The sequence below is a fragment of the Misgurnus anguillicaudatus genome, chromosome 4 (genome assembly GCF_027580225.2).
Source record: "Misgurnus anguillicaudatus chromosome 4, ASM2758022v2, whole genome shotgun sequence".
NCBI classification, from domain to species: Eukaryota; Metazoa; Chordata; class Actinopteri; order Cypriniformes; family Cobitidae; genus Misgurnus; species Misgurnus anguillicaudatus.
The window spans coordinates 28,417,689-28,445,141 of NC_073340.2; the positions used below are offsets into that span (position 1 = coordinate 28,417,689).

At 39.3% G+C, this 27,453-nt stretch overlaps 1 protein-coding gene across 5 annotated transcripts; it reads right to left on the minus strand.

Annotated features, from left to right (window-relative positions):
- Positions 1-2,532: 2,532 nt before the first annotated feature.
- sec24c (SEC24 homolog C, COPII coat complex component) lies at positions 2,533-27,453 on the minus strand. Of its 5 annotated transcripts, XM_073867115.1 has the most exons (26): positions 27,287-27,453; positions 24,960-25,150; positions 24,197-24,280; positions 22,321-22,438; positions 22,013-22,182; positions 21,331-21,924; positions 21,160-21,288; positions 20,497-20,639; positions 19,922-19,990; positions 16,462-16,573; positions 15,670-15,797; positions 15,353-15,491; positions 15,153-15,268; positions 13,337-13,461; positions 12,392-12,583; positions 12,223-12,316; positions 11,886-12,002; positions 11,594-11,764; positions 11,389-11,485; positions 8,381-8,526; positions 8,154-8,292; positions 7,864-7,982; positions 7,582-7,761; positions 6,140-6,331; positions 4,283-4,372; positions 2,533-4,100 (listed from the first exon to the last, which is right to left on the minus strand). In XM_073867115.1, exons 2-26 carry the CDS (start codon positions 25,129-25,131, stop codon positions 3,960-3,962), a joined length of 3,777 nt encoding a protein of 1,258 aa, XP_073723216.1. In that variant the 5' UTR covers positions 25,132-25,150; positions 27,287-27,453; the 3' UTR covers positions 2,533-3,959. The 5 variants fall into 5 exon arrangements, with proteins under 5 accessions (XP_073723216.1, XP_055031586.2, XP_055031588.2 ...); XM_055175611.2 differs by having other exon boundaries at positions 21,160-21,924; XM_055175613.2 differs by lacking the exon at positions 24,197-24,280 and having other exon boundaries at positions 21,160-21,924.

Consider the following 27,453-nt stretch of genomic DNA (forward strand, 5'->3'; position numbering starts at 1 on the left):
GAATGTGGTCATATGAATTAATACGAGTTAGCAAACTCGTAAAATATGTACAAATTCTCGTGAGATAGCGTTAAACATTTCTTCTTCTTCTTTCCTCATATTTTGAGGATGCTCAAACCGATCATGAACCCCATTCACTTCAAAAGTAGGAAAAAGAATACCATGGAAGTGAATGGGGCTCACGAACAGCTTGGTTACAAACATTCCTCAAAATATATCTCTTCCTGTTTTCAGAACAAAGAAATGTATACTGTTTATAACAACATCAGAGTGAAAAAAAGATTTTTGGACGAACTATCCCTTTAAGTTTCTAAAAAAAAAAAGTTAGAAAAACTCTGCCCTACGTTTCTAGGTTATAAAAATTATTTTTTAAGCATTTGTTTTATCTAACGTGTCATGCAGTGCATTACAAGGTATACATTTTATCATTATGTGTGTTAATTGGGATTAAACCCATAACCATTTGCCCTGTTAAGGCAACACTGGAACACAATTTTATTATGCTTTCTGCTACGAGTGTAATACTGTAAAAAATGACACCATTTCAAAAAGTAGGAAACATCCCCAGAATTTATCTAGGACTGGGAGTACAAAAAATGACCCATTATGGGTCAAAAATAACCCAGTCATTTTTATGCAGGGTTCACACCACGCAGTAGAGGCGGCAAGCGAGAGTGATTTACATGTTAAGTCAATGTAAAGATGCAATTAGGTATCCTGCGGCGCGAATGGTGCGGAACGCGCAGTGCGTATGGTGCGTTCCACGTGAATTGAGCGTCTCTGTGGGAAACGCGCGAGTTAAAAAATCTGAACTTCTGCGGATTTCTGTGCCGCGTTAACCAATCAGGCCCTTGCTGTAGTAGTGACGTGATTGCAGGAAGCGAGCAGAGTCTCAGCGGAGTCGCAGAAGCCCCTCCCATGACGCGAATATCCACGTGAACGTCTCAAATGACTAGAATATCATGTGCAAATGAAGCGAGTAAACTCAAAATGTTCAAGCGTCCAACTACGCACAAATAGCGCGTTTTTGCCACCTCTACCATGACTGGTGTGAAAGCACCATTACCGTGGGTTCACATCAGCCGAGTTTGAGGCGTCAAAATCACGTCTACCGCGTCTAGTTTGCCGCTTGAACATTTTGGATGCAAGCATTTGACGCACGTCGGCTGCAAAATTCGCTTCTTGTGGGAGGAGCAAGTGCTATGTGGTTGTCTGTTTGCAAGATGGCTGATGTTGATCGTGCATTCATCGAGAGAGTTACCAGTTTGTATTTGCTCTGGAGAGCAGAACAGCGGCATTGGGGTCATAGGGAGGCATTCCCAGTTTGGCGTGTTCCATCATTTGCTCCAGGAGCTGTATCGTATAGCTCCGGATGACTGTTCACAGACAATATCAAGCATTCCTCCATGTTGGATGAGTGACTCCGGGCGGGCCTGCTGCCACAGCAGCAAGCAGGCTCCTGCTTGGTTAACGCGGTGTGAAAATCCGCCAAAGTAAATTTTTTTGATGAAAATCCGTGTTAAACGCAAATTGCGCAAAAAGTACCATTCGAACGTACCGTGCCAGACGCTCAATTCGCAGCATCCGCGCGAACTATACACGCCTTATGAGGCAGAATCGCCTCTACCGTGCCATGCCAAACGCCTCATTCGTGCTGCGGGAACTCCAGACGCGCATCAACGCGTCTTCACATTGATTTAACATTTAAATCACTTGCGCTTCACGCCTCTACCGCAGCTGGTGTGAATGCAGCATTATGCTACGTACACACCAAACGCGGGGCATCGCGTTACTCGCTCTAGATTACTTGCGGGATTTAACTTTGTGTCATGCGAATACTTTCAACTTGGGCGAAGACGCGTGTTTACGCGACAAACGCGTCGCCCATATCGCGTCATACGCATCGCCACACGTGAGGATGCATCTAATCGCGTCTTTGCATTGACTTTGTATGTAATCTACTCGCGCAAATCGTTGAACTCGCATCTGGTGTGAACCCACAATTAAAGTAAGTAGCTTACCACCGGAAATCATACAGACATGCTTGAGGATCTTTTACCTCACAGTCCAAGTTAAATACTGTGGGATTGATTTCTGTGACCACCACACACAACCTCTACAGAAACATATCTGTTCAGCTTTAATATCCGGTTTTATTTAATTTTATAGATGAAATTGATTATTATAGGCATTTATTTGCAGTCACGTGGCATAGATGGATCAAGAAGACAACTCAAACACACAGTGGAGTCTATGGCAAACATAGATTAGTGATTGCAAACACAAAATGAAGTAAAAAAAGACACACTCGATAAATTCAGATCCCTCAGTTCAATACAGAACTTCACTAGGATATACCCCATGTACACAAGAATACATAAAAGAGCTTGAAAAAATGATATATAGGAGGACACTATGAGGTTTATGATCACTAGAGGAGAGAGTGCTAAAGCAAACAAGAAATTAATGTTTAAAAGAAGCATGCAAACACATTTCTGTTCATGTAAAAAAGATTGAAAGCACACTAACCGCCATTTTTAAAATGTGATTTTTAATTCTGTACATGTAATAAATGTGATGACAAGGAATTCAGTGTTGATTGCTTTTTAAGGTCACAATTCTGCATTTGCTCGAAAACGTTCGCTTGAAAACTGTTAGAAATGAGTCCCGCACTCCACTCATAGCACAAGGCTTCAATTGCACAAAGATTAATACCCTAGAGACACATAAACCCAGAACAGGAGATCTCGACCGCGAGAATCCACCTGACCCAGGATCATGATCCTTCCAAGCAGATTTAGTACATAACATTAAACCATAAAAGATGCATGATCGAGCATATTTGCAGAACAGATTACTAGCAGACAATACAGGAAAAGAAAAAAAGAAAAAACAAATGTCAGTGCTCCTGTAATATACGCCAAATTAATGAACCATCTGTTGAGGAATCGGAAATTCATGTTGGACAGGCATCCAAATGTGCCGATCCATATTCTCTCCACAATTCTGGATCAGGACGCAGATGAGACACAATAACATGTTTAGGCATTTCTGCTTTCGTAAAGGCTGATGGGAAAAAAAAAATGGGAATAAATTAATCTTCCGATGGCAGGCTTGTATACCGCCTTCCCTATTTTTAAGTACAAGTTGATGCATAGACGTAAATGTTTTAATTTTGGGGGAGTAAAAGACGATTTACGATTAACAGCACACTTCAAAATCCCACAGAGTCTATTAGCCAAGGGGTTGCACACATAAAAAAACCAAATAACAGAAAAAGACAAAAATTAGACATGATAAACAGAATTAAGAATGACAAAGGAGAGACTGCATTGGTAAGGCCAAGGTTAAGAGATAAATTATCAAAGACAAGCTAAGAAAGTCAAAGATCTGGGTAAAGAAGTCTGATTCTAAAATGTCTGATGAATATGAGATTTTACTGTATTCAGATTTTTAATTTTTTCTGTCCCTTTGTCCCTAAAGACCATGAATCAGTGCTAGTGTTTCTTACAGAACACCCAGTACAATCAACATCAACGTTCACAGTCATCCATCACGCGCAAGCGCACGCAAACACTAAAACCCGGTAGCCGTTCTGCAGACAGTGTTAGCTTCACAAAGGCGTTGAAGCTTTGCAAACTGATCCCAAATTAGATGTGGACAAGGGGTGGGGGGCGTTCTACTAAACGGCACTTCTCCCTTTTCAACCCCACGCTGTGCCATGGACACAGAAGAGAAGGTTGGGCCGAAACTCCAATCGCTAAAACCAAAAGAACAACACCATAACCCGATGGAGCGATATTTCCTTTACGAGGTGGTTTCCTCCTCACGAGTCACGGCGGGTGAGATTATATTTGAGAGAGAGGAGATGATGGGTAAAGGGATTGTGTTTATTATGTCAAATAAAAAGATATAGCGCTTCCCAGAAGAGACCCAGGGGGGAGGAGGACACGGAGGTCCTAGCTCAGGAGCTGACGAATCTCCTTGTGCATGTGACACAGGAAGTCCACGTAAGAAGCTCCGCCGTTGTTGCTCTTATCTTCAACCAGGAAGTGTTTGAAGATCAGCTCTAGTTTGTCTTCCTGTTTCACCACAATGAGCTGAAAGGCAACAAATTATTATTGTACAATTTAAAAAAAAGCTTGACAGTGGTGCTCGACAGTCAACCTCATTTATGACATATCGGTCAACTTTATAATCTTGATGAATGGCATCAATGGTTATTTTATTATACGGTAGTATTAACAGATCAGTTTTGCTTGGAGCTCTGTGGTGCATTTACCTTCATGTATCGCGAGCGTTCTGCCCTGATGGACTCGATAATCTCCTTCAGTCTCTTTGAAAAAGGATTATCCAACACCGGTAGGGATGTCTACACACAATAAAACACCAGTATTCACATAACGTTCCAGAATATATGAAATAAATGAAAAAACAGTTTAAGTCTCTCTAGTATTCAAGTTTCATGTGAGCTTATAACGGACACAAATGCAAAGTAAATGTTTTAGTATTTAAATATGAGGTAAGAACCAAAGTGCATATGGGTGATTCTCACGAAATTAGACTTTATAAAAAAATATTTTGATAAAAAAAAGTAAATGCAAAGTAAGAGTATCAAAATAAGAAGCATACAGTTACAAACATCTCTTCATGTACTCTTTTGCACATGATTTCAAATGACATCATACAAACCAATTTTGTTTTTTTCCACATTTAAGGGGAAAATTTTCATTACCGCAACGTGTCCATGACTGGATTTGGGTTCTTTGACATGGAAATATTTATAATTAAAAAAATCTAAAAAAATAAAAGGCTTCAGTGAATGTTATACTATAAACAATAATAAGGAATATAAATGTGTCCAAGAAAAATGTTCTTATCCTCCACAACAATTTTCAATCATTGTTTAAGCCCTCAAGAAACTAACATTTTCAAAATAAATTTGTTGGAAGGGACATAATTGACTGCGACACTCAAGATGGCTACCAGGTAAGCAGTTCTTATTTTTTCTCTCCAGATAAAAGTTGAAATTTTGTTTGTCATAGTACCTACACAACTTTTTAGTTCTCATTACCGAAACATGAGTTTGTAAATGCATATATTTAATGTAATATCATGTTGCGGTAATGATAATTTTTGATAATTATAATCTAAAAAATGTAAATAATTCTATTGGAAATATTTTTTAAATCCTCTAAAAATAATGGTTATAGTAAGTTAAGACCTTATCTTATATGTGCAAAAAAATAAATAAATTGGCTTCCATGTCTTTTTTAAAAAATCTAATGCTGGACACCTTTTAAGTAGATTTCGTGAGAATCACCCAGATGTACTTAATTTCTGATTTAGGAGGAACCCATACATTATGTATGCCTGAATTAAATTTAGATTAGTTCACAATTTTTAAAGGTCACCTTCTACCTGATCCCATTTTTCAAACTTTAGTTAGTGTGTAATGTTGCTGTTAGAGCATAAATAATATCAGTAAAATGTTACAGCTCAAAGTTCACTGCCAGGCGATATATTTTCTTTAACAGAATTCCACTTTCAAAGCCTACAGCGAATGACCGGTCTGGACTACAGCCCACTACTTCCCGATTGAATGACATCAATATAATAGTTTTTGACTAAATTTCGCCCAGCTACGGCTCAAACTGCTCTGCTAAGATAAGCTGATGTCGAATCACAACACACTAAACAAACTACACAATCAGAACTCACTACGTATTTCTGAAGGAGGGACTTCATAAAACAAGGAAGACATCAACCCATTTTTCAGGACCGTGTAAGCAGCGCTACACAGATAAGTAAATTGTGTGAAAATACTTTGTTTTTTACACGTGAAACATGAACACGTTATACTGTGCACTGTAAACAATCAAAGCATCAAAAACACAAAGAGAATGGGACCTTTAAATTTATTTCCTGTGTGTTAGCATTCCTTTTTAATGTTTTAAATTATCTGATTAGTGTGCAGTACTCTCAGCTTGTTTTAACACCTAGTACCAAGTTTAAATCTTTTAACCCTAACAGTAAACGTGAAAGTCGTCAGCATATTCTATCTAGACCCATTTCTACGCAAGCATAAATGATCTGAAAATAGCTCAAAACCTTGCTGTGCATTTTAAAAAGGTCATACCATGCTGGGGTCTATCTGGCTGAACGAAGTCGTTCCAAAGATGTTCTGGAGCAGCTCTTGTTGGGCATTCATCCCGACCCAAATGAAAAGGTTTAGTCCGTTCTCTAACAGGTACACTCCTCCTCTAGACAGCCTCTCCTCGGAGTCTCTCACAGCTACGGGCAGAGCCGTGCTCTCGACATCCAGCTTTTGCTGTAGAGAAAGACAAAGCCAAGTTTGTCACCCTTATAGTTGAACATAACACACAGCAGGTGAAAGTGACCCAAATCCAAAGTTTTTGCCCAAATGTGACAAAAAAAAACTATTTTGACAGCCTGAACAGCACAAATCAAAACCAGGCCACTTTCATATATGGCCCTAAATCAGATACATAGCTGACGTATTGCAATGAGACATCAGTCTGAACGGCCATGTGACATTTCGTGCGACTTTTACGAGCAGCATCCATGTTTGTTTCTGCAAACACAGTGCCATGCGTCTGATGTCACGTTGTTTTCTGGGCCGTATACGGTTCACACGAGACTGATGGCAATCGCATTTAAATGGTAATGTGAACAGCAGCAAAAAAATCCAAACTGAGCATTAAAGGGACACTCCACCCTTCCGAAAATATGCCCATCGTCCAGCTCCCCTAGAGTAAAACATTTGATTTTTACCGTTTTGGAATCCATTGAGCTGATCTCCGGGTATGGCGCTAGCACTTTTAGCATAGCTTAGCACAATTCATTAAATCTGATATATATATATAAATAAGCAAAGAGTTTCAATATTTTTCCTATTTAAAACTTGACTCTTCTGTAGATGCATCGTGTACGAAGACCGACAGAAAATTAAAAGTTGTGATTTTCTAGGCAGATATGGCTAGGAACTATACTCTCATTCTGGCGTAATATTTTAAGTACTTTGCTGATGTATCATGGCTGCAGCAGGCGTAGTGATATTACCCACTTCCCGAAAATAGTCCCCTGCCATTTAAAGATACTAAGGGGACTATTTTCGGGCAGTGCTTAATATCACTACGCCTGCTGCAGCCATGTTACAGCAGCAAAGTCACTGATTATTACGTCAGTTTGAGAGTATAGTTCCTAGCCATATCTGCCTAGAAGAATCACAACTTTTAATTTTCTGTCGGTCGTAGTACACGATGTATCTACAGAAGAGTCAAGTTTTAAATAGGAAAAATATTGAAACTTTTTGGTTATTTTTTTAGCGTGATGCTAATGGTCTAATCAGATTCAATGGATTATGCTAAACTATGCTAAAAGTGTTAGCGCCAGACCTGGAGATCAGCTGAATAGATTCCAAAACGGTAAGAATCAAATGTTTAACTCTAGGGGAGCTAGAAAATTAGCATATTTTCAAAAAAAGTGGAGTGTCTCTTTAAGACCTGCAGTGTGAACTAAGCCTATAATGTAGGTCGACTACACGGTTGTCTCTCTCACCAGAGGAAGCAGTCGAGGGTAGAAGAATGCGTGGCTCTCGGCTACGTCCATGCCGCTGACCAGCTGTCTCAGATAGGCACGGTCATCCAGGGAGACGTCCGCCCCGGGCTGCAGAACGTCACTTTTCAACACGCAGTTCAGATACACAGGAAGCAGCTTCATACACTCTGGTAAAATCAACTGTTCACAGGTAGATATACATGAAATCATATGCAATAAAATTTTTTGGATATTATGAAACTATAACTGATTTGATTCCAACCATGTGTTTTAGTAGGTTACCTGCCCTGCTGAAGATGGACTGGCACAGTTTTTCCGATAACAGGCCAAGATCTGCGCACACTGATTCACCAGACTGTCACGCACATTCTTGGTGGGACCGCTGAGTAAACTGCGATATGCTGTAAACACATACAAACATCAAAAAATTAGGCAATGATGCACTGGCAATACACGACAGTGAAACCTAATTGCACCATGTTAGACTGTTATGACAAACGCAGCCCAACAATCCCAAGCACAGGACATAGTAAACGTGAGACATGCGAGAGGATGCGTGTGGTTTTGCTCACCATATTTGGCGAGGAAGTTGATGATGGTGTCAGTCTCGCAGTTCCTGTACAGATCTGCCAGCTGAGAGCAGCAGTTTACTGCCATGTTATGGATGCGAAGGCGTCGCTGCCCACTGCAGCTCGTGTACAAAACCGCACACTGACGAGACAGAAAGCACAGAGAAAATGTTAAGATGACTGAATTCAGTGCAGCTGACACTTCACACGCGTGCCGTGTTCACACGCACCTGCATTAGAGCGCCGGTCTCCTCGCTAAGCTTGTCATCGTGTCTGAACTCCACTGTAACTGTCTTGTCACAGTCTAGTCCTGCCAACTCTACATCTGTGGTGTTGCTCATGTAGAAGGAACCAAAGAAGTCTGTCGCCCGGATACCTGCCACATAGTCAGGAGATAATCTTAGCCTTTATCTTTTGATCACTTTTGCAATCCCTTTTAACAGCTATTTGCAAGCATACATAAGAACAATTGGGTGATTCTCACGAAACCATTAAAACACCACGGCACTAATTATTTTAGCTTTAAAATGTGTAATATAGTAACATTAAAAAGCATCAGAATTAACAGAATACTGTGTTCTACCTTGCACAATGTGTGATTTCAACATAAGAATTTATAATTGTCAATTTTATCTCATTTTCTGCTGAAATTCTCATTACCGCAATGTGTCCGGCTGTGTTTGAACATGCGTTATGTTGTAATTTAATCAAATTAACACAAAAATATTAAGAAAAAATAAATGGATGTTTTGCTAGACTACTTTAGATGACACAAAAAATATTTACTAGATATTCATGTATAATAATAATGAAGAAAAATTAGGAAAATGATGTGTCCATGCCTGATGTTCTCATCCTCCGCAACACTTTTTGAGAACAGTTTAAGCACACATACAGAATTTTAATAAAGTTTGATTTTGAGTGACCAAGCACATGGACCAGTTACTTCAAGATGGCTACCAGGTAAGATCATTTTTTTACAGTTAATTTGAAATATTGTCTTGTCAGAATGCTTACACGACATTTTGATTATCATTACCGCAACAGATGCTTATTAAATGTTAATTTAATTAATAGAAGCATAATACTTTGATTTTAAATGCATGTGCAGAATCTCCAAATTTATGTTCTTTCAGGTTTGTCATGTCATTTTGAAAATATGTCAGTGTTGATGTTTTCTGACTGTTGCGGTAATGAGATTTTTTAGGACTAATTTTTTAAAATTATTTTACAAAAAGTGTTAAATGATAGGTAAAAGTTTTTAAATTAATGTTCCCATTTACTCCAGACTTTGTTTTTCAATGTCTGGTGGGAAAAAAAATAAATTTAAGCAATTTTTACATTTTCCTGCTTGACATTTTTAAAACCAAGTTTTCGTGAGAATCATCCAATTACATATTGTCAGAATTATCTTCATTACTACATAATTGTAAAGAAAAGGACTTCTTTCCCAAATTTAAAGGTCCAATGTGTAGATTTCCATTGCATAGTACCCCACTGGTCAGGTTGGGTCAGCTCACCTCACTTTGGCTTGGTTGGCTTTTTCATCGAGTTTCAGAGTGGGAGGGATTATAGGCGTGTCTTTATATTTGTGCTGCCTACTGCTGTGACATCATACAAGTGAGAGCTTCATTGTACATTCCCATACATTCATTTATTTCTCAGTCCACCACAAAATCTAAATTGACCACCACAAATAGATGTCTGCACATCGCATTAATCATTTAAGCATATATGTGGACATGCGCGTCGCGAATGTGCCGCTACCAAACTGCAAGGCTGGAAAAAAACTGTTATAGTGTTCCTGATTCTCAACCTGTGGATGTTTTTCACAGTTAAAAGAACAAAGCACAGATGACAACAGGTTTGTTTGAGACAGCGCAAGCAGGAATGTAAAGCTAATCTTGCGTTTAGCATAACGCTCATCACGATTCTCTCAGACCAATAAGTGATCTACAGTGTTTTCATGTCACGTTTTGGTATCAGCTCGGGTCGCTTGGAACCCCAACAGAGGTGGTACTAAAAAAAGTATTGGGTACTACTTATGGCACTTTTCCATTGCATAGTACCCCACGATGTGGTTTGGGTCGGGTCAGCTTACTTTTGGGGCCTTTTCCACTGGGTGCAGTACGTAGTACCCGATACTTTTTTTAGTACCACCTCGGCTGGGTTTCCAAGCGACCCAAGCTGATACCAAAACGTGACTCGAAAACACCGTAGATCACTGATTGGTCTGAGAGAATCGTCACTACTGCCATCATCACTATAATGTAAAAGATTAGCTTTACCTTCATGCTAGCTTGCGCTAGCACATGTTGTCATCTGTGCTTTGCTGCAAGTTCCCAAATTCCCTTTTAGCGATGAAAAACATCCACAGGTTGAGAATCAGAAACACCATAACAGTTAATTTTCCAGACTTGCGACGCGCACATCTACATATATGCTTAAATGCAACTTAAATGAGGTTCAGCGGAGCGCGTCGACTGACGCCACATGTGTTTGAACCGAAACCATCATGTGAGACAGAGGTAGTGATAAACATGATGTGCAAACATCTATTTGTGGTGTTCAATTTTGATTTTGAGGCGAACTGAGAAATAAATGAATGTATGGGAATGTACAACAACGCTCTCACTTGTATGATGTCACAGTAGTAGGCAGCACAAATAACGACACGCCTATAATCCCTCCCACTCCGAAGTGTTACTAAACTTAATGGAAAAGCTAACCAAGTCAAAGTGAAGTGAGCTGACCCAAACCAAACCATGGGGTACTATGCAATGGAAAAGCACCAATAGTAAAGCTACAGTAGCCGCCATAGGACAAACAAGCATGTTACCGTCTGAGACAATAATAGATAGTACTGTAGGGACAAAACTTTCTCTATAAAGCAGTTTGTACATTTAGGGCTACTGTAGAAACATGGCGGCACAAAAGGCACCTTCCATTTAAGGGGACACACGGTGAATGTAGATAAAACTGCTCATTCTAAGGTAATAAAAACAATACAGTTCATTATGTAAGGTCTTTATACACCACTGATAATATAGTTATGTAGATTATATAGCATTTTTGTCAAGAGATCCTTCTAAAAGTTACACAATGCACCTTTAAAGTAATCAAAATTAGTTTTCATGAAAATAAAGCAAATATTCCCACAATGTAGTGTGAAATATAATAGACATCCCTTGTGACATTCATCCAGGAAGATCTATTAAATGTTAAAATCAAGTCTCACCTGTACTAGTGCGGACCCTCAATACAGCATCAAAGCCCATCTGCTTCTGCACATCTCTCCTCAGATCATTGAGAAATCGCTCTTGGTCAGTTGCAGCCTAAAACAGAGTTTATAGGCATCTTAGCTTAATGCCTGTTGTTTTGTAACCAAGATAACTTTAATCTTCATCTGTCAAATAACCATTGAGCAGGATAGTTGCCCTCACCTGAAAGTAGGTGTATTTGTAGATGGTGCCACCCGTTGAAGTGGGCACCACCCCTAACGTTGCTACATCAACATACTGGTTGGGAAAGAGGAAGAGGTCCACACAGCAACCTTGGGCCACGCACTCCTTGGCCAAAGTGTTGTAAAAACCAACCTGTGGCTGGAACAGGGACTAAAAAGAACATGAAGAGAGGAATTAAACACTATGGGAAATAGTAATTGGTACTGCTTGTTCCCTTTAAAAGACGAAATCTATTTAGCAGTATAGTTTAGACAGGAGTAGGTCAAGTTACCTTCTCTTTATCAGTCCCCACTAGTTTCTTGTCCTCACGGTTTTTCAATTTTCCTGGTGCTTCAGCAATAGGTAGAGATGAGTGGAAAATAAAAAGCTTGCCAGCGCAGTCTGCAGCCTGGATGACAAATTGTCATTATTACTGTACAGCTCCAATCAGAATGATACTCAAGCCCAAATACAGAAGCTTTTTCAATAAATAATGATGAACAACATAGACGTACTACCAAAGTTGTAAACTGTTGACAAGGCGAAATACATCTTAATTACAGACAGCTTTTATTAAAGTATTCCCGCACAAAGATGCTCAATGTCAGCATGTGCTTGAGATCAAATACCTTGAGCGCCTCCAGCCCTGCCTGAATGACAGGCGCAAACACAGTTTCTGTTTCCCGCGTGTCTGCAAACATCTCAGGGATCTGATCCAACAAACTGAAGGGACACAGATGTTTTAAGAGTTTTAAATGCACAAAAAGTATTTTGCAACAAAATACTTTAAAAACCTACCTCTCAATAACTACCCTCGACTCTGAAACATTGACCAGAAAACCATCCAACAGGGGCAGAAACGTGTCAGCCACATCTGACACGACCATCATCTGTGGCTGAGCGAGAGATGCCTTCACGTTATAGAAATGAAGCACTTTATTGTAAGTGACGAAGCCGACTCGAATGTTTGACTCCACTTCGGGGTTCTCTCTGAAGGAATAGCAGTCGACAGGAAAACATTACAAGATTGGCATGATTTGATTTTAAAGGAAAACACCACCGTTTTTCAATATTTTACTATTTTCTTACCTCAACTTAGACAAATGAATACATACCTATCTTTTTTCAATGTGTGCACTTTTAATCTTTGTACAGCCCCTCATGAATGTGTTAGCATTTAGCCTAGCCCCATTCATTCCTATGGCTCCAAACAGGGATGAATTTAGAAGCCACCAAACAATTCCATGTTTTCCTTTTTAAAGACTGTTACATGAATAGTTACACGAGTAAGTATGGTGGCACAAAAAAAAAACGTTTGTTTAGAGACATAGGAATGAACGGGGCTAGGCTAAATGCCAACACATTCAAGAAGCGCCGCACAAAGATTAAAAGTGCACGCATTGAAAAAGATAGGTATGTATTAATTCATGTAAGTTGAGGTAAGAACATAGTAAAAACGCTGGTGTTTTCCTTTAATATGTACAGCAGCAAAGTACAACAAAGCACAAAGGGCTACTGATTATGTGTTATTCGATTCGTTATTACACAGTACTGTACAAAAATCTATGTTGACTGAAATCTTTGAATGCTTTTAATTTAGCTCAATGCATAAGTAGCGCAAAAGGTTGTGGATCCAAGCAAAGACAATAAAAAAATGTAATGTATTGTAAATAAAAGCATCTGCCAAATGCATAAATGTAATGTAATGTAACCAATTATACAATCTGGAGTTAAAACTCTCACCTTGGCAGGTAATCCAACAGCGTCTTCAGCTCCTGGCAAACCATTCCCACCATGCCACTCTTCACAGCATTATAAGACACGTCAATCAGGAAGATGTAGGCTGGCGGCTGAGGAAACTTATTGTTCTATAAACAAGTAAGTCATATATTACACATCAGCATAATTTACAATTTAACAATTGAATTACTACCTTGAAGTGGTATGATGGCAGGGTTTCCACCAGCACATTTCAGTTCAGGCAGCCCGCCTAAGCTTGGAAACCCTACCGCCTTAACTAGATCGTCCAATAAAAAAAAATTGCTGCACAAAAGACCGTTAAGTGCGTCACTGTCTGGAGGATAGCCAGTTGATAAAACGCGTGAGAAATGTAAGTGGACTTATGTTTTGGGGTTATTTAAGCCAGCCTGTTATTGTATTCGTTTATAGTTCTTGCAAATTTAAAGTAAGTTAGCTGGTGATTTTGTTGTTTGAGCAACCTGCTAGCTAGGTTTCATGTGCCTGTTGATTAGATATAATTGTTGAGCGCTCTTGCTCACTTTATTTATGTGCATTATTTACATGCTACAGTAGTTACACTCCTTTAAGATAATGTAATTAATAGTGGGAAATAATCAGTTTTTACCATTTTTGCGCTAATCGTTCGCCTGACGTTCTACAACATCTGCTTTAGTTTGTGTTTATTAACCCTGTAGTTTCACTTCATCACGTGGCTATTCCCATTAGAGGTATCTGTTAAAAACATTTAATTTATTAATAATCTAGTACGTGTTCATTTTCTGACATAGTTTATTCAAAATTAAGTTTTATTTGAGTGTTTTAAATAAAAATATTTTAATTTCCATCATGATGCATACGCCCCGCCCCTTTGGTTGCCACGCCCTATGCCCCGCCCACTCGCCAAACCCTACCACCTTAACTAACAAATTTTCTGAGGGAAACCCTGGATGGGATCTTGTACTGTACTAGGGGTGGGCGATAAACCGGTAGACATAATTAACCGGTAGAAATTTGTCAACCGGTAGAGATTTTGGACTATCGTTTCTATCGAGGTTACGCGCTCACGTCACGCTCCTGTGCGCGTGCTCGCGAAAACGTAACGTTTGTACACGTATTTAAGCACTACAGTTTTAAAACAAGTTATTTTAAGCTATTGAAACACAGACAGCAGATCTGTATGCGTGCGTTCTTTATGTGTGTCAGGAGCGGAAAAGTCGCGCAACCGCTGCTTTTTCTGTCTGTGAGGAGCGCGCAAGTCGCGCGACCGCTGCTCATTAAGCTTGTGAGCATTTTCCGCTTTATTGGCCTTAAATACACATATGCGTCAAAATTCCCGTCTTTGCAAGCATCCTCATAAACATGACCAGTTAGGTCTTAAGAGAAAGTAAACAGCTAAAAGAGAAAGCGCATGTGTAACAGTGTTTTGGAGAGGGACTTTGGTCTTAAAGGGGAAGTTACCTAATTTTGCTCCTGTCTGTCACTCGTGTTAATCAAACAGCATTGAGAGAAAATCTCTCACTGCTCCTGATTAAATCACTTTTCTACCTTAAATAAAAATATATATAGGCCTATACATACATGAATAATTTTTTATTATCATTCTCATATCATTCACTGTTTATCTTCAGAGAGCTTGAGTTTTGTTTGTATTTATCTTCTTTCTATGCTTGTACATGTTTTTTTGTGAGAATTATGAACATTTCTATGGTATTAAAGATTTAAACCTTATTAAAACATAAAAACTGTGATACATATCGTTATCAAATTAATCCTATCGTGATAGAAGATTTTGGTCATATCGCCCACCCCTATACTGTACCTTACAGTAGTCCATAGTAGCCATAAACTCATAACTGCCCATTGAGAGCTCCGGTCGCTCATAGCAGTCTACTCTCTTCCCGGTGTGATCCAGATGCTGGAAGTAATGGGGAGGCACTGGAAGAAAGCAATGAAAACATTAGTTAATGTTGATTAGGATGCATTTAACATCATAACATGTTAAAAGAGCATCTGACTCACCCTCTGTGACGCAATTGCAGAAACTGCACTGAAAACGCCGACCGCCTTCGATAAAATGCATGAACGGACACATGTAGGCTTTGCAGCGATTGCAGCGGATGGGACCGGTTTCACCATGATCCACAAGATATGGTGGTGTCTCATAGAAAACAGAGATCATTGCACCGCTACTTTAATATTGAGATGATTGACAGCTTAATCGATCATGATTGTGCCATTATTCACAAACCCTTGTGTTCCCACTCAATAGGAAACACCACCAATTAGTAGCCACAATAAGAGAGTGGTTAAAAGAGAAAGGTAAGGTGGACTTTTACCTCATCTGGCGGCAGTGTGGCCAGGGGTTTGATGACAGCAGCCAGGGGCACCTGTGACTGTTTGGCCATGTCTGAATTACAGGGTATGTTGTAGGCTGTGCAACGGATGTAGCGTGGACTTGCATTCCCTATGCAGAAAAATCTCACATTATATTTTAATCCAAACTATAGAATGTATAGTACATTCATTATTTTATAGTCTACTCATTTTATGTCTGACAACAGATGTAAAAATGGCATTCAGTTGTGTTAAAATGCAATATAATGTGATAGATCAAAGACTAGAAGTGAAACATTTTATATTTCTGTTAAGCAACTACTTTGCACTGGATTTTTTTATTATTATTTATATTGTATTTTTATTTGGTAATATTTAAGTTATTTATATTCAAAATAAAATGGACACAATAAAAATAACATGACTTTTTTTTAATTAGTCGTTTAGAATAGTCGACTAATCGAAAAATTAGTCGAAAGATTAGTTGTTAGAAAATTAGTCGTTAGTGGCAGAACTAAAGTCTATAATGTTAAAAGAGTGGCTTTTAACACTTTGAAGCGATACTATACTGCAGTGGAAAAGCAAACTGTACCGAGCCGAGTCATGCTAAGCCTAATCGTACCATGCAGTGGAAAAAACGCCATTTGAAACATTCATCATGAAATAATGTCAATTTCTCAATAACTCAATAACAGCAGGTTGTACATGGTGTATATGAAGCATAACATTTACAAAGTAGTAAATTAGCATTCCATCATGAACTTAACCTAAACATATCCTGTCTTCACTCTTACCTTGATCTTTAACTTGGAAGTTTGTGGTGACAAGAGGTGGGGCTTGACCTCTGACTCCTGTAGTAAAAGGTTCACTTCCCTTGTTTACTTTGTCGTCCTCAATAACCTGAATCTGTGGAAAGAAAGACCAGTCTATAAAAAGACTGACACACCTTTGTTCTTGAACAAACACACACCCTGACTTTCACCCAATAAACAACCATATGCTTATAGAGAACTAATGCAAACAGGATCAGTAGGTTTAAATATTAGTAATATGCCTGATGCTCTTAAACAGATGAAAGGAATATGCAGTTGAACACAGCTTAATTGTTTTTTACAGAAACGGTCTTATGTGGTACATTATCACAGGAAATAATTTTGACTTCAGTAATTCATTTACAATGGAAGCCTGTGAGGCAAGTGTACAGCACCACAAATAACTTTAAATGTGCAACTGTCTGTGAATGTAGTCTGAAAAGTAGTACACTTGCTTATGTGAAAAAGATCTGAGGTGGGACAACGTTGTAGTGAAAAAAGATTTTCCTTTGCATTTATGAAAAATTTCACGTACACATGACGACGATGTCAAAAGATCTGCGTTTACACAGATTCGCAAAGACTTAAACTTAATCCGCTGTATTACGTATGCCAGGACAGTAGATGGCGATGTTACATTGTAAAGAAACTAGATGCCTGCGCACATAAGCATGGGCTGTTTCTCAATTCCAAGAACGCAAAGAACGGTCTTGCGTCCTCGTGGAGATCGATCTTGCCAGGCGACCTTGGAAGAACGAACTCGGAAGTTTTGCCGCAATGACTTCTGGGGCGTAAAGCGATTTCAGCAAGTCTGCACTCGATACATCCTCGATATCAAGAACACATCCGGGTATTTTCATGCGTCCTCTGTCCTTGCGTTCTTGAGAATTGGAATGAACTTCGACCGTTAATGATGACGTAGAGCGAGGACACGAGGACGCAAGATCGCTGAAGAACGCATATTGAGAAACAGCCATTCTTTTACAGAGCAATGAAAAAAAACAATCAAGATAGCGAAAGCATTAAGCAGTTTTGTTTAAATGAACAATAGCTGCGTTTCCATATGCCTAATTTTACGGGCATTTTGAAGTATCGCATAAGAAACGAGCGATGGAAATGCCAAATTTCAAATAAAAATCCCATAATTAGCAAAAAAGTTTTTACACTTGCTTTAGGTGGTTTTTGACTTATGCGAATAATGGGAAATGAAAGCTCATTTGCGAAATATATTTTGACATAGCGAACATTAAACCGATCATTTAGCTGTATCAGCTGACATGGTATTTCCCATATATGGGGCTTAACGTCATCGTAATGCCTTTGTTGCTATTGCCTGCATCAAAAAGTCTGCATTTCTTTGTCTTTGCACAGCATTCAGTTTGGCAATTACAAGCTGCACTGTAGTAAATTTATAACTTGCCCAATCGTAACTAAAATGCAGCCATGTCTCCATTTTTGAAGTGTGCTTGTTTTATTCACTGTTGGTTACTAAATTACCAATACCACCACCATTCGCTCTAACAACTTGATGAAAAGATGAAAAAAACGCATCTAATTCGCATTTCTTTGTTTTTGGATGGAAACTTAGCTAATGAGGTTGGTTTATTACTACAAGTGCCAAAACTTTGTTGAAAAAGTATTAATAACTCTTAAGCATCATAAACACGGTCTTGTAAGCCACCATTGTTGTTTGGTTATACTTGCACATGCCTATAGGCGGAATTAACACATGCACATGACGCCACCGCTATTACTGTAATTTACACAGAGATGTCAAGGCATTGCTCAAAAACTTTTTAAAAGTTTTCTTTTTCAAGACCCCAAAATGTCATTGTCATGTAAACCAACAATCAACCCTCTCCCAAAAATGTCCCGTTTACGATTGAAGTTCTTGTAGTGTAAATGGCTCGAGTTTGAATGAGTAAAATATATTTAAAGGGACAATAAGTAGGATTTACCTCCATCTAGTGGTGAAATTGTATTTTGCATTCAAAGAACAGTGCTCTCTAGCGCCTCGCCTTTCCAAATGCGTGTTGCAACTACGGTAGCCGTTACGTAATCGATGATCTCCTTGTCCGTTGCAGGCGGTTCACGTGTTCTGAATGAAAACGCGCTGTGGAAACGCATTGGTAGGCTAGTGCTTTTTGTCCCTCTCTGCTTATTATAGGTTTACAATACGGCGGAACGACATGGAAGCCTCCTTGGACTTACCCGTTCAATGTAAGTAAAGAGAAGAAATTCTAAGCTTACAAAAAAAGGTCAGATCACTGACAGAGGTCATTTGACACCAACAAGGACATATTTATGAATAAAGACACTGATTTTGATTAATAAAACACTTAAAACCCTACTTACAGTCCCTTTAAAAAAATAATAATGAATTGTTAATGTAATGCTTTTCAAAAACATGAGCTTCATGAAACTTTTCAACTCTGGTACAATCGCTTCATAAACTTCCATTGTAATTGCCTTACTGTATATATTGTATATTTGTTTATACAAACTTAGGAACCAGTAGTACCAGCCGATAATGAGGCTTTCTATCAAATCTAACACAGCAGTCATGCAAAGACTGTCACTACGTAGCATGCAAGAGTGTGGATATGTTTTGGGCAGGAACCAATGACCTGCTTAAACATATCAAGCCTCAAATCTGCCCAAACAATCTCCCAAAATCATTAAAAGACATTGCAAGTAAAGAATATATGTTATGGAGATGAAAATAATAGTAGAAACGTGTTCATATAAAGAAATCAGGCATCAGTCCATACAAGAACAGATAAAAACATCACTCCGCAAGAAATGACCAGGTCATATTTCCAAAAAAGTTGACTAAGAATAGAAATCTTTTCTTTGCATTGTCAGGCCAAATTTTCCTCTTTTTAACCTCTATTTTACTTTATGATAAAACATAACCCCGAAGACATTTCTATGCGAGATATCTTACAATCACTACTAGGGTTGCACGATAAATCGCACGTGATTGTCACATGCATCTCGTCAATAAAGCCGGTTCTCCTTGATTCGCCATCAGCTGCTTTTAGATGAAGCAACATTTATTACACAGAGCCGTAGTTCATTGACAAGCGGGGAAATATCGTATTCATAATCGCAGGCAATTCATCCACGATTATGAATGCAATATTTCCCCGCTTGTCAGTGAACTACGACTGTATAGTAAATGTCGCTCCATCTGAAAGCAGCTGATGGCGATTTACTTCTAATCAAGGAACCGGCTTTACTGACTAGATGCGCGTGACAATCGCGTGCGCTTTATCGTGTAGCCCTAATCACTACTTCAATGCAGCATCATTTAACACATTTAACATTGAATGTTAGTGTAAAATCACACCTATAAAAAAAACAAAAGGATGGAAACCAGTGCATGAAACAGAGTTAGTGCACGAACACAGATACACAACAGCATAGCAGAGGCACTTACTGGACTTGGGATTGCGTCTGGGTCTATTCTATGTCTTGTTTTCTGCACAGGCGGCATGTCAGAGGCTTGCTTTACATTTAACAATTTAGTCAGCAAATGATAAGAGAGAGAGGAACCAAACAAAAAGAAAGAGAGAGAGCAGAGAAGAGAAGATAAACAGAAGAGTAACCACTGTTACATATCCTCTGTTTTTTTCCAAGCCTAAAATTACTGATGATTAATCACACTTTAGCAGGCAGTGACAAAGATGCAGATGTTGTAAGGTGGTGTGTGCAGAATTTCCAAGCCTTGAATCTTAATGTTATTGTTACTGATACAGTATCTGTACTAAACCGCCATAGTGCATGCACATCAGACACAGGAGACTCCAGAGCGAAGCCTTTCGTAACACAAGCACATCACACCACTATAAACATCATTTATTACAGACAGACAGTGCATATCTGTGTGTTTATGCAAGTGCGTTAGTACAGAAGACAATATATAAATACGTTAAGAAACACACTTTAACAATCAACACAGCAGATGTATGGGAGATTGGTATAGTGAATTTTAAAGATGTGGATTGGTCATACCGGGCTTGGGATCGAATCTGGATCGAGCCTTTTTGGGGCAGATTGTGCTGGAGCAGGTGCGGTGGGACCTGCGCCATAGTTTGGTTGCCCAGCATATGGCGCTGCATAGCCCGGCTGAGGTCCTCTGACCTGCCCAAACGCACCTGGCAAGGAAATAACAGATAGTTTACTTATAAACGACAATAAAAAATGTATTCTGTATTTTGTGTGTCTATGTGGTGTTTTAATATGCTTTGAGACAAACCCTCTGCAAATTCATCATTCAACACCATTGCAGAGTATTTTTTTATAAAATTGGTATCCTATGCACAAAGATGTAATCAATCGTTCAACACCGCTAAACGAGTGGATCAGCAGTTTGCATCATAGATATTACGTATGGATGCCACATAGATTCGGTGCTGAAACGATCAGTGAGGCTTACACAGGCAGTGTAAGTAACTTGTTAACATCGGTGCTGCAAACCTGCAGTTCACATATGCATTGTGAAACCAGACTTAGCAATTATGCTAAATAAACTGCAGAATGTAGCATCTATTTACATATACATCTATGGTCCAAGGTTGTGCAATAGAGTGGAGACTAGGACTAATTGACTACAGCGGCAATTTAAAGTTGCCATGACAGGAAACAGTCTAAATGCTAAATTAGGTCCATGCTCACCATTTTGTTGCGGAGGATAGCCCTGCATTCCCGGCTGTGGTGGTGGTCCCGACATACCAGAATTATGAGGACCAGGTGACATGCCAGGTTGTGAGGGAGGCACATGGTTTGCCTGTGCCATTGGAGGACCTTGAGAGCCCATTGGAGGACCTTGAGAGCCCATTGGAGGACCTTGAGAGCCCATGGGAGGGCCCTGCATTCCAGGAAGGTGAGGCCTCGGTGGAGCTCCTCCTTGTGGTGGAAACCCAGCTCCGGCAGGTGGAGGACCTGAGTGGTAAAGCGAAGGTTGGGATACTGGGGGCTGAGGTGGCATCCCTCCTGGCATCTGAGATGGTGTAGATGTGGGTGGTGGTGGACCTCCAGGAAACATAGGGGGCTGGGAGGCGGGAAGAGGAGGTCTTTGGAAAGATGGCTGTCCTGGAGGTGGGCCATCATATGATTGGTTCCTGGGTCCTGGAATGGGACCTGGAGGCGGGGCTGTGGAAAAAGGAGGCTGAGAGACAGGTGGACCTTGAGGGAAGGAATGCTGAGAGACAGGAGGCGGGGCTTGGGGCTGGGTGGGGCCAGCAGCGGAAAAAGATGGAGGAGCATTTGAAAAAGGCTGCTGTGCTGTAGGTGGAGACCCATAGTAGGATGGAGGAGGAGCCTGAGCCACACCTTCAGTAAGCGGGGGCTGTGTGGGAGCAGCAGAAGTGGGTGGGAAAGTGTGAGGGGCTGCAGGTGTGTAGGCAGCTGAGACAGGTGCCTGGGATACAGAGGGAGGAGCTAAAAAAACAAGCAAAAACAATAGTCACAACAGTGATCTAAATATGAAGTTTTAAGAGACGTTGAACCAGAACAACAAATTATTTACCATAGCCTGGGCCAGCAGGAGATGGTGCAGTGGATCCCACCTGCATGCTGGCCATTTGATTGGTCATCTGTTGCATGCTGACAGGTGGAGCTCCAAACTGTTGGCTGTAAGGGGGCTGAGGACCAGACATATTCATTACTCCTGGAGTGTACGGCTGAGACGCTGGAGGCCTAAATGAGCCATTAAATAAAGAAAATCATTGGAACAGTAACACATTTTACATTAACAAAGTTTGAGATAAGTTTTGTTTGAATACCAACAACAAATCTAAAGAGGTATCATGTAAGTGTAAAGATCAGGTCACCGACCTCTGTGGTGGAGCACCCATTGGTGGTGGCCCGTTCTGTGCGTCTCCTTGCCCAAACTGAGAATAGTTCTGGGCAGCCGAGACAGGTGGCGCTCCCGACGTCGGGGGTCCTCTCATACCTGTGGGAGAACAGGCAGTGGGTTAAGGTTTACTATATTCCTAAATTGAAAGTGTCATCTCCATTACTACAATGAGAAATAATTTTCACAATCCAATAGAGGTCTGCACTCCTGCAGGATTTCTGCAGAGCATGATTAGATTTGTTGTGGTGTGAAATTGTATTTCTGATGTAAAGGCAGGACCAGACATATTTTTTTAAATGCATATCTGAAACAGATTAGTTCTGTGTATGGTTCTGTGAAAGCTGACAAAGTTACAAAATCAGATATTTTAACCAATTTAAGTAGAACACAGTAATACAGAAACAATTATTTGGATTACAAATGTGTCTTATGGATTTTTTTATTTCAAATAATGTAAGTTAGCCTGAGACTTTCTTTACTGAAGACCTAAACGCTATACAGTAGTATTTCAAATGAATTACATTTGGAAAATCATAGATGATCTGAAAACAGCAAAATAAGGCACACGTTTCTAAAAGCTATACAATAACCTATTTGATTCATGCAAATATTAAAAAACACAAAAGGGCAAACACCATATTTGAAAGTTCACAGAACATGAAATGATGCTATTGAGGGTGTCTACACCTGGTATTAACTTAAGATGCGTTTTGGTCCATCGGATCACAAGTGGACGATGCTAAATACAGGTGTAAAATGTGCGGTCGAAAGTGGATGAGCTTAAAACATTTTACATGAATGTGTTGGGGCAACCACATAAGCTCACGCTGTTTAGGCGTTCATTAAAAAAACTAAAGCGGCTGCTCTCTGCCTCTTTCAGTTTTGTTTCATTTTGCAAGCGTGTGAAAGTTGCACAAGCTTTTTTATCAATTGCGTTGAAATACATATATACACATGTACAAAACGTTGTGTGCAGTATGTTAACAACACAAGCCGCAACCCTAACATAATATTAGTTTGCGTCAATTTAAACCCATCATTTCTCCCGCTCGCGTTTAAACGAAAGCAGAGGGACTCGACCACAGACCAACCCCTCAAAGTAACCAGGGCAGAAGCGGTCGAAAAAGTGGACAAAAGAGACCAGATGTAAACGTGGATGTGTCTCTCTTGTCCACTTGCAATCCAATATTCAGACAAAAACGCATTTTATGTAGATAATGTTATTTCTTCTACTAGTTTTTCAGGAAATGAAAGGACTGGTTGATTTTTAACACCTCCCTAAGACAGAGGCTGATCATTAACCCTACTGACCACAAGTTTTCCATATGAAAGGGTTTTAGCCAGGGAAAAATAATTGTGATATGCCTGCATTCCTCCCTAAAGCATCAAAATGTTGATTGTTTTAAAGGTTTAGTGGTTTTAAAGTTGCCCAGTTGAAGTGTACAAAAAGCACAGTTGCTATTTATTTTAATCCTTTTTATTTATTAATGTCCTTATTCATTTATATAAGTCCTGTTTAGGCCATGTTTTTTAATTAAAGTCGCCATGAAATGGAGAAATACAAGTCAGGTACGGTATGCATGAAACAGGCCACTCGAATCTGCTAATTTGTTTATGCTTAAAAGAAAGTTATGCATGTGCGTAAATTGAAATAACAGCATAATGCACTACTGGCTCGACTGGGTGATGCTTTTATCAACTGGTCTGAACCTTGCTCATACTGGTCTCTGGTCCTATTTATTGTTGAACCCTGGACTATGTCCTGGTGTTTTAAATGGCTGCAGGTAAGGCACAATGATGAACAGCAGAGAATCGAAAACAGGACAGGACACAAAGCAAAACTGAACCAGTTACCTAGGTCAAGAGGAGAGGAGGACAGGTCAGAAACTAAATTTGTTGCGAGAGTCTTAGAGGGAAAGCTTGCATAAGGAGAATATCCTGCAATACAAGAAAGAGAGCGCAGTGAAATACAGCAAGAGAATGAGGGCTCAACATAAAGGACTGCCCGGTGGCCCGGGGCAAGCGTGAGAGACGTTCGGGCCAGTAAAAAGTATTGTCACTCGCCCGATCGGGCCAGTGCTTCACCCTCAGTCACTACAATATATTTTCATCAATGTATATTATTTAACATCTTGGAAGCTAACATTTACTTGGATAAAACATGACAAAAGATACGATGCAATATTTTGCACAGTTTGCTGTCAGTTTACAGATAAAGCAGAAAAGTCGGGAGCCTTTTTTTCATTGAAACATGTCTGTTGTATATGTATACAATTATATATGACTTTTGACATATTATTTTTATAATATATATATGTGACACTGACATTTTTTAATTGGGGCCAGTGAAAATTTTGGCAGGGCAAATGAAAACCCGAACCACTGGCCCGACCGGTCCAGTATAAAAAATTATTTACGTTGAGCCCTGAAATGTAAAATACAGGAGATGATGGATAGGATGGAAGAATCTGTTGCTTTCACCTTCAATTAATTTATCTTGTTGTGTATGATATATAACTTAACTAATACTTTACACTATAGTAATAATACAAGCAATAAGCACACTTCCTGAAGCCGTCATAGGAAAAGGACCATCATTTTGCACTTTTCTACTTACCTTGCGGTGGACCTTGTTGGTAAGCAGAGCCTGGACCATTATAAGGTGCATTCTGAGCGGGATAGCCCGCTGGCATGTGTCCGCCCCCATAGCCAGGCTGGGGATAGCCCTGATATCCAGGCTGAGGCTGCCCATAAGGAGAGGCCATGTGAGGTTGCTGGTTAACATTCATTCTCAGTTCATCCCTAATTCTGAAGACGGTGCAAAAAAAAGAGGGAAAAAATAAGCAAAAGGAGAGATTGAGTGAATCAATCTATATTTATGAAGTACTTTGATAAGTGTTTGTGAGATTTATGAGCATAAATAAAACTCCCAGTGCTGGCTTAGCAAAACTGAACAGTAACAATTTAGCCTAAGTTGACATAAAACATAAATTTGCAAAAAAGCTCTGCAACAAGCAGGAAAATGTGGACTCTTAAGGGAAACAAAAAAGAAAGTAAAACAAAAAAGGGAAGGTTAACTTTATACAAAGGTTTCATTTTCAGCACTGACGTCACTATTGTAAAAGTAAATATGTGATTCATTCAGCATTACAGTATTACTGAAAATTAAAAAAAACTGACAACATGTGAACACATTTTACATTTTATTCTAGTTTTAATCTATCTAATAGACCCTTGGATGTGAACATGCAACATTTCACAACTTAGTTATAGCCAAGTGAAGAACACTCAACAAACAAAAGCGATAATGGGCATGGCTTGATTTCATCCATTCTGGAACAAGTTGTATCATGAAAAGTGGAATTTAATGCCAACCCAGACCTCAATGAGAGTTTGAAGTGGACTACAGATTACATAAAAGACAAGCAGTACCACCAACTTTTCACTTTTTGGGATGTGAAGCTGAAGCTCACATTCAAGAACATCCCAATATTTGCTATTATTTCTGTGGTTACATTTATTTAGTTAATTATTGAAAGCATTTAATTACTATTGGCAAGTTTTAAAAAGAAGACTGCATTAAAACAGTAGCATAATAAAGAAAAAATAATTCCGATTTCACATTAACTTTACAATACGACAATCACACCGAACCTGTCTGTCATTTTCTAAAATTTGTGTGGGCTTAGTTACAAAACACTTGTAACCAAAGCACTGATTGTTACGCTCTGCAAAAACATGAGCTATATTTTTAACAAAGCATGACCTAATAACTTTAAGAACAAAAACTTCAGATAGCAATGCGGTCCACACCCACCCAAAGCATCTGAGATTCTTTAGCTCCATAATCAAACAGTGCACTCGAATAAATACTGAAACAGTCTATGCTATGGTGTTTAATACTGCATCCCATATCTCAATTTCACAAACATCAATGAAACACGAGGCGACTGGGGTTGACTCATATTACATCATTACTGCCAGCACACGTTTCTTAGCAGCAGGATGTTATGAAGACCGTAAAACAAACAGGGAAAAGTACATTTCCATAATCACAAAACTTCAAGAGCTACATTTAGACTTCTACTACAAAAAATACTACTCCTCAAGTTTCTAGCAAGCAACAGCTGAGAAGCTTTAGTACAACACAGCCTTGAATAATGTTGAATTATTCAAGGCAATTGACACCGTAGTATACAGTATCCCATGTGTGAAGACTTTCTGATATAAACATACTCACATTCCGTCTGTCTGAATTGAAAGGACAGACCTGTTGCATGAACTAAACGTGACTTGAAAAAATTCGTGAACACAACATCGATGATTACCTAACAGCAACAAGTCGCATGCCTTTTTCATACACACAAAAAATGTTAAAGAACACGAGTAAAGAGGATCAGAGGCTCTTACAGACAAAACAACGACATTTAAAAAGAAAACACTGAACTTATTCAAATTAAGAGGCCCTCGTACTTTAAACTTTAAACGTCAAACCACAACAAACAAAATCATAACATACGTGCTAGGCAGGTGCATTACAAAACCAACTCGGGCTCCAATAACAACTGAACAACATATTATTAAGCATTACGTTAAATTATATACTACTATTAAATGTTTTTATTCCTTAAACCGATAATGTTATTGGGCATTTGAGAACGTTAAATCCTCTCTCGCTAAGCTAATTTGGTATGCTTGGCGTTGCTAGTTTTAATACAGAATCAAAAATGACCAAGTGTGCTTGACAACATAAACCCCACATTATTAAACGCTTATTTTATATAGATTCAAGCAATACGTGTCACTTTGGTGAATCAAAGTGAATTAAACTCATAAATAACTCGACGATGGGGGTCGCGCTAGCTGTGCTAAGCTATGCTAAGAGTCACAAGAAAATAAATAAACAAAAACTGAACAAATATCAAGCGCCATCTGACAACTGACCTCAATAACAGCTCAAGGAGTTAACGAACGAGTCGTCAAGAAGCCGTTCCGGTTGTAAACGCCGGTAAACGCGACGGGACCACAGTTCTTTCACGGAAAGAGAGCGGCTTGAGACGGACGTTTAATCCCTTCCTCACGCACACCGGAAGAACTGTCACTGTATGCCA

Bases quoted from the DNA above. Each gene is read 5' to 3' on its own strand.
- sec24c (XM_055175611.2), bottom strand. From the start codon at position 25,131: ATGAATGTTAACCAGCAACCTCACATGGCCTCTCCTTATGGGCAGCCT. The intron at 8,293-8,380 runs GTGCGTGTGAAC...CTGTCTCGTCAG, and splicing joins AGACCGGCGCTCTAATGCAG to TGTGCGGTTTTGTACACGAG. The intron at 4,101-4,282 runs GTAAATGCACCA...GTTGCCTTTCAG, and splicing joins AACGCTCGCGATACATGAAG to CTCATTGTGGTGAAACAGGA.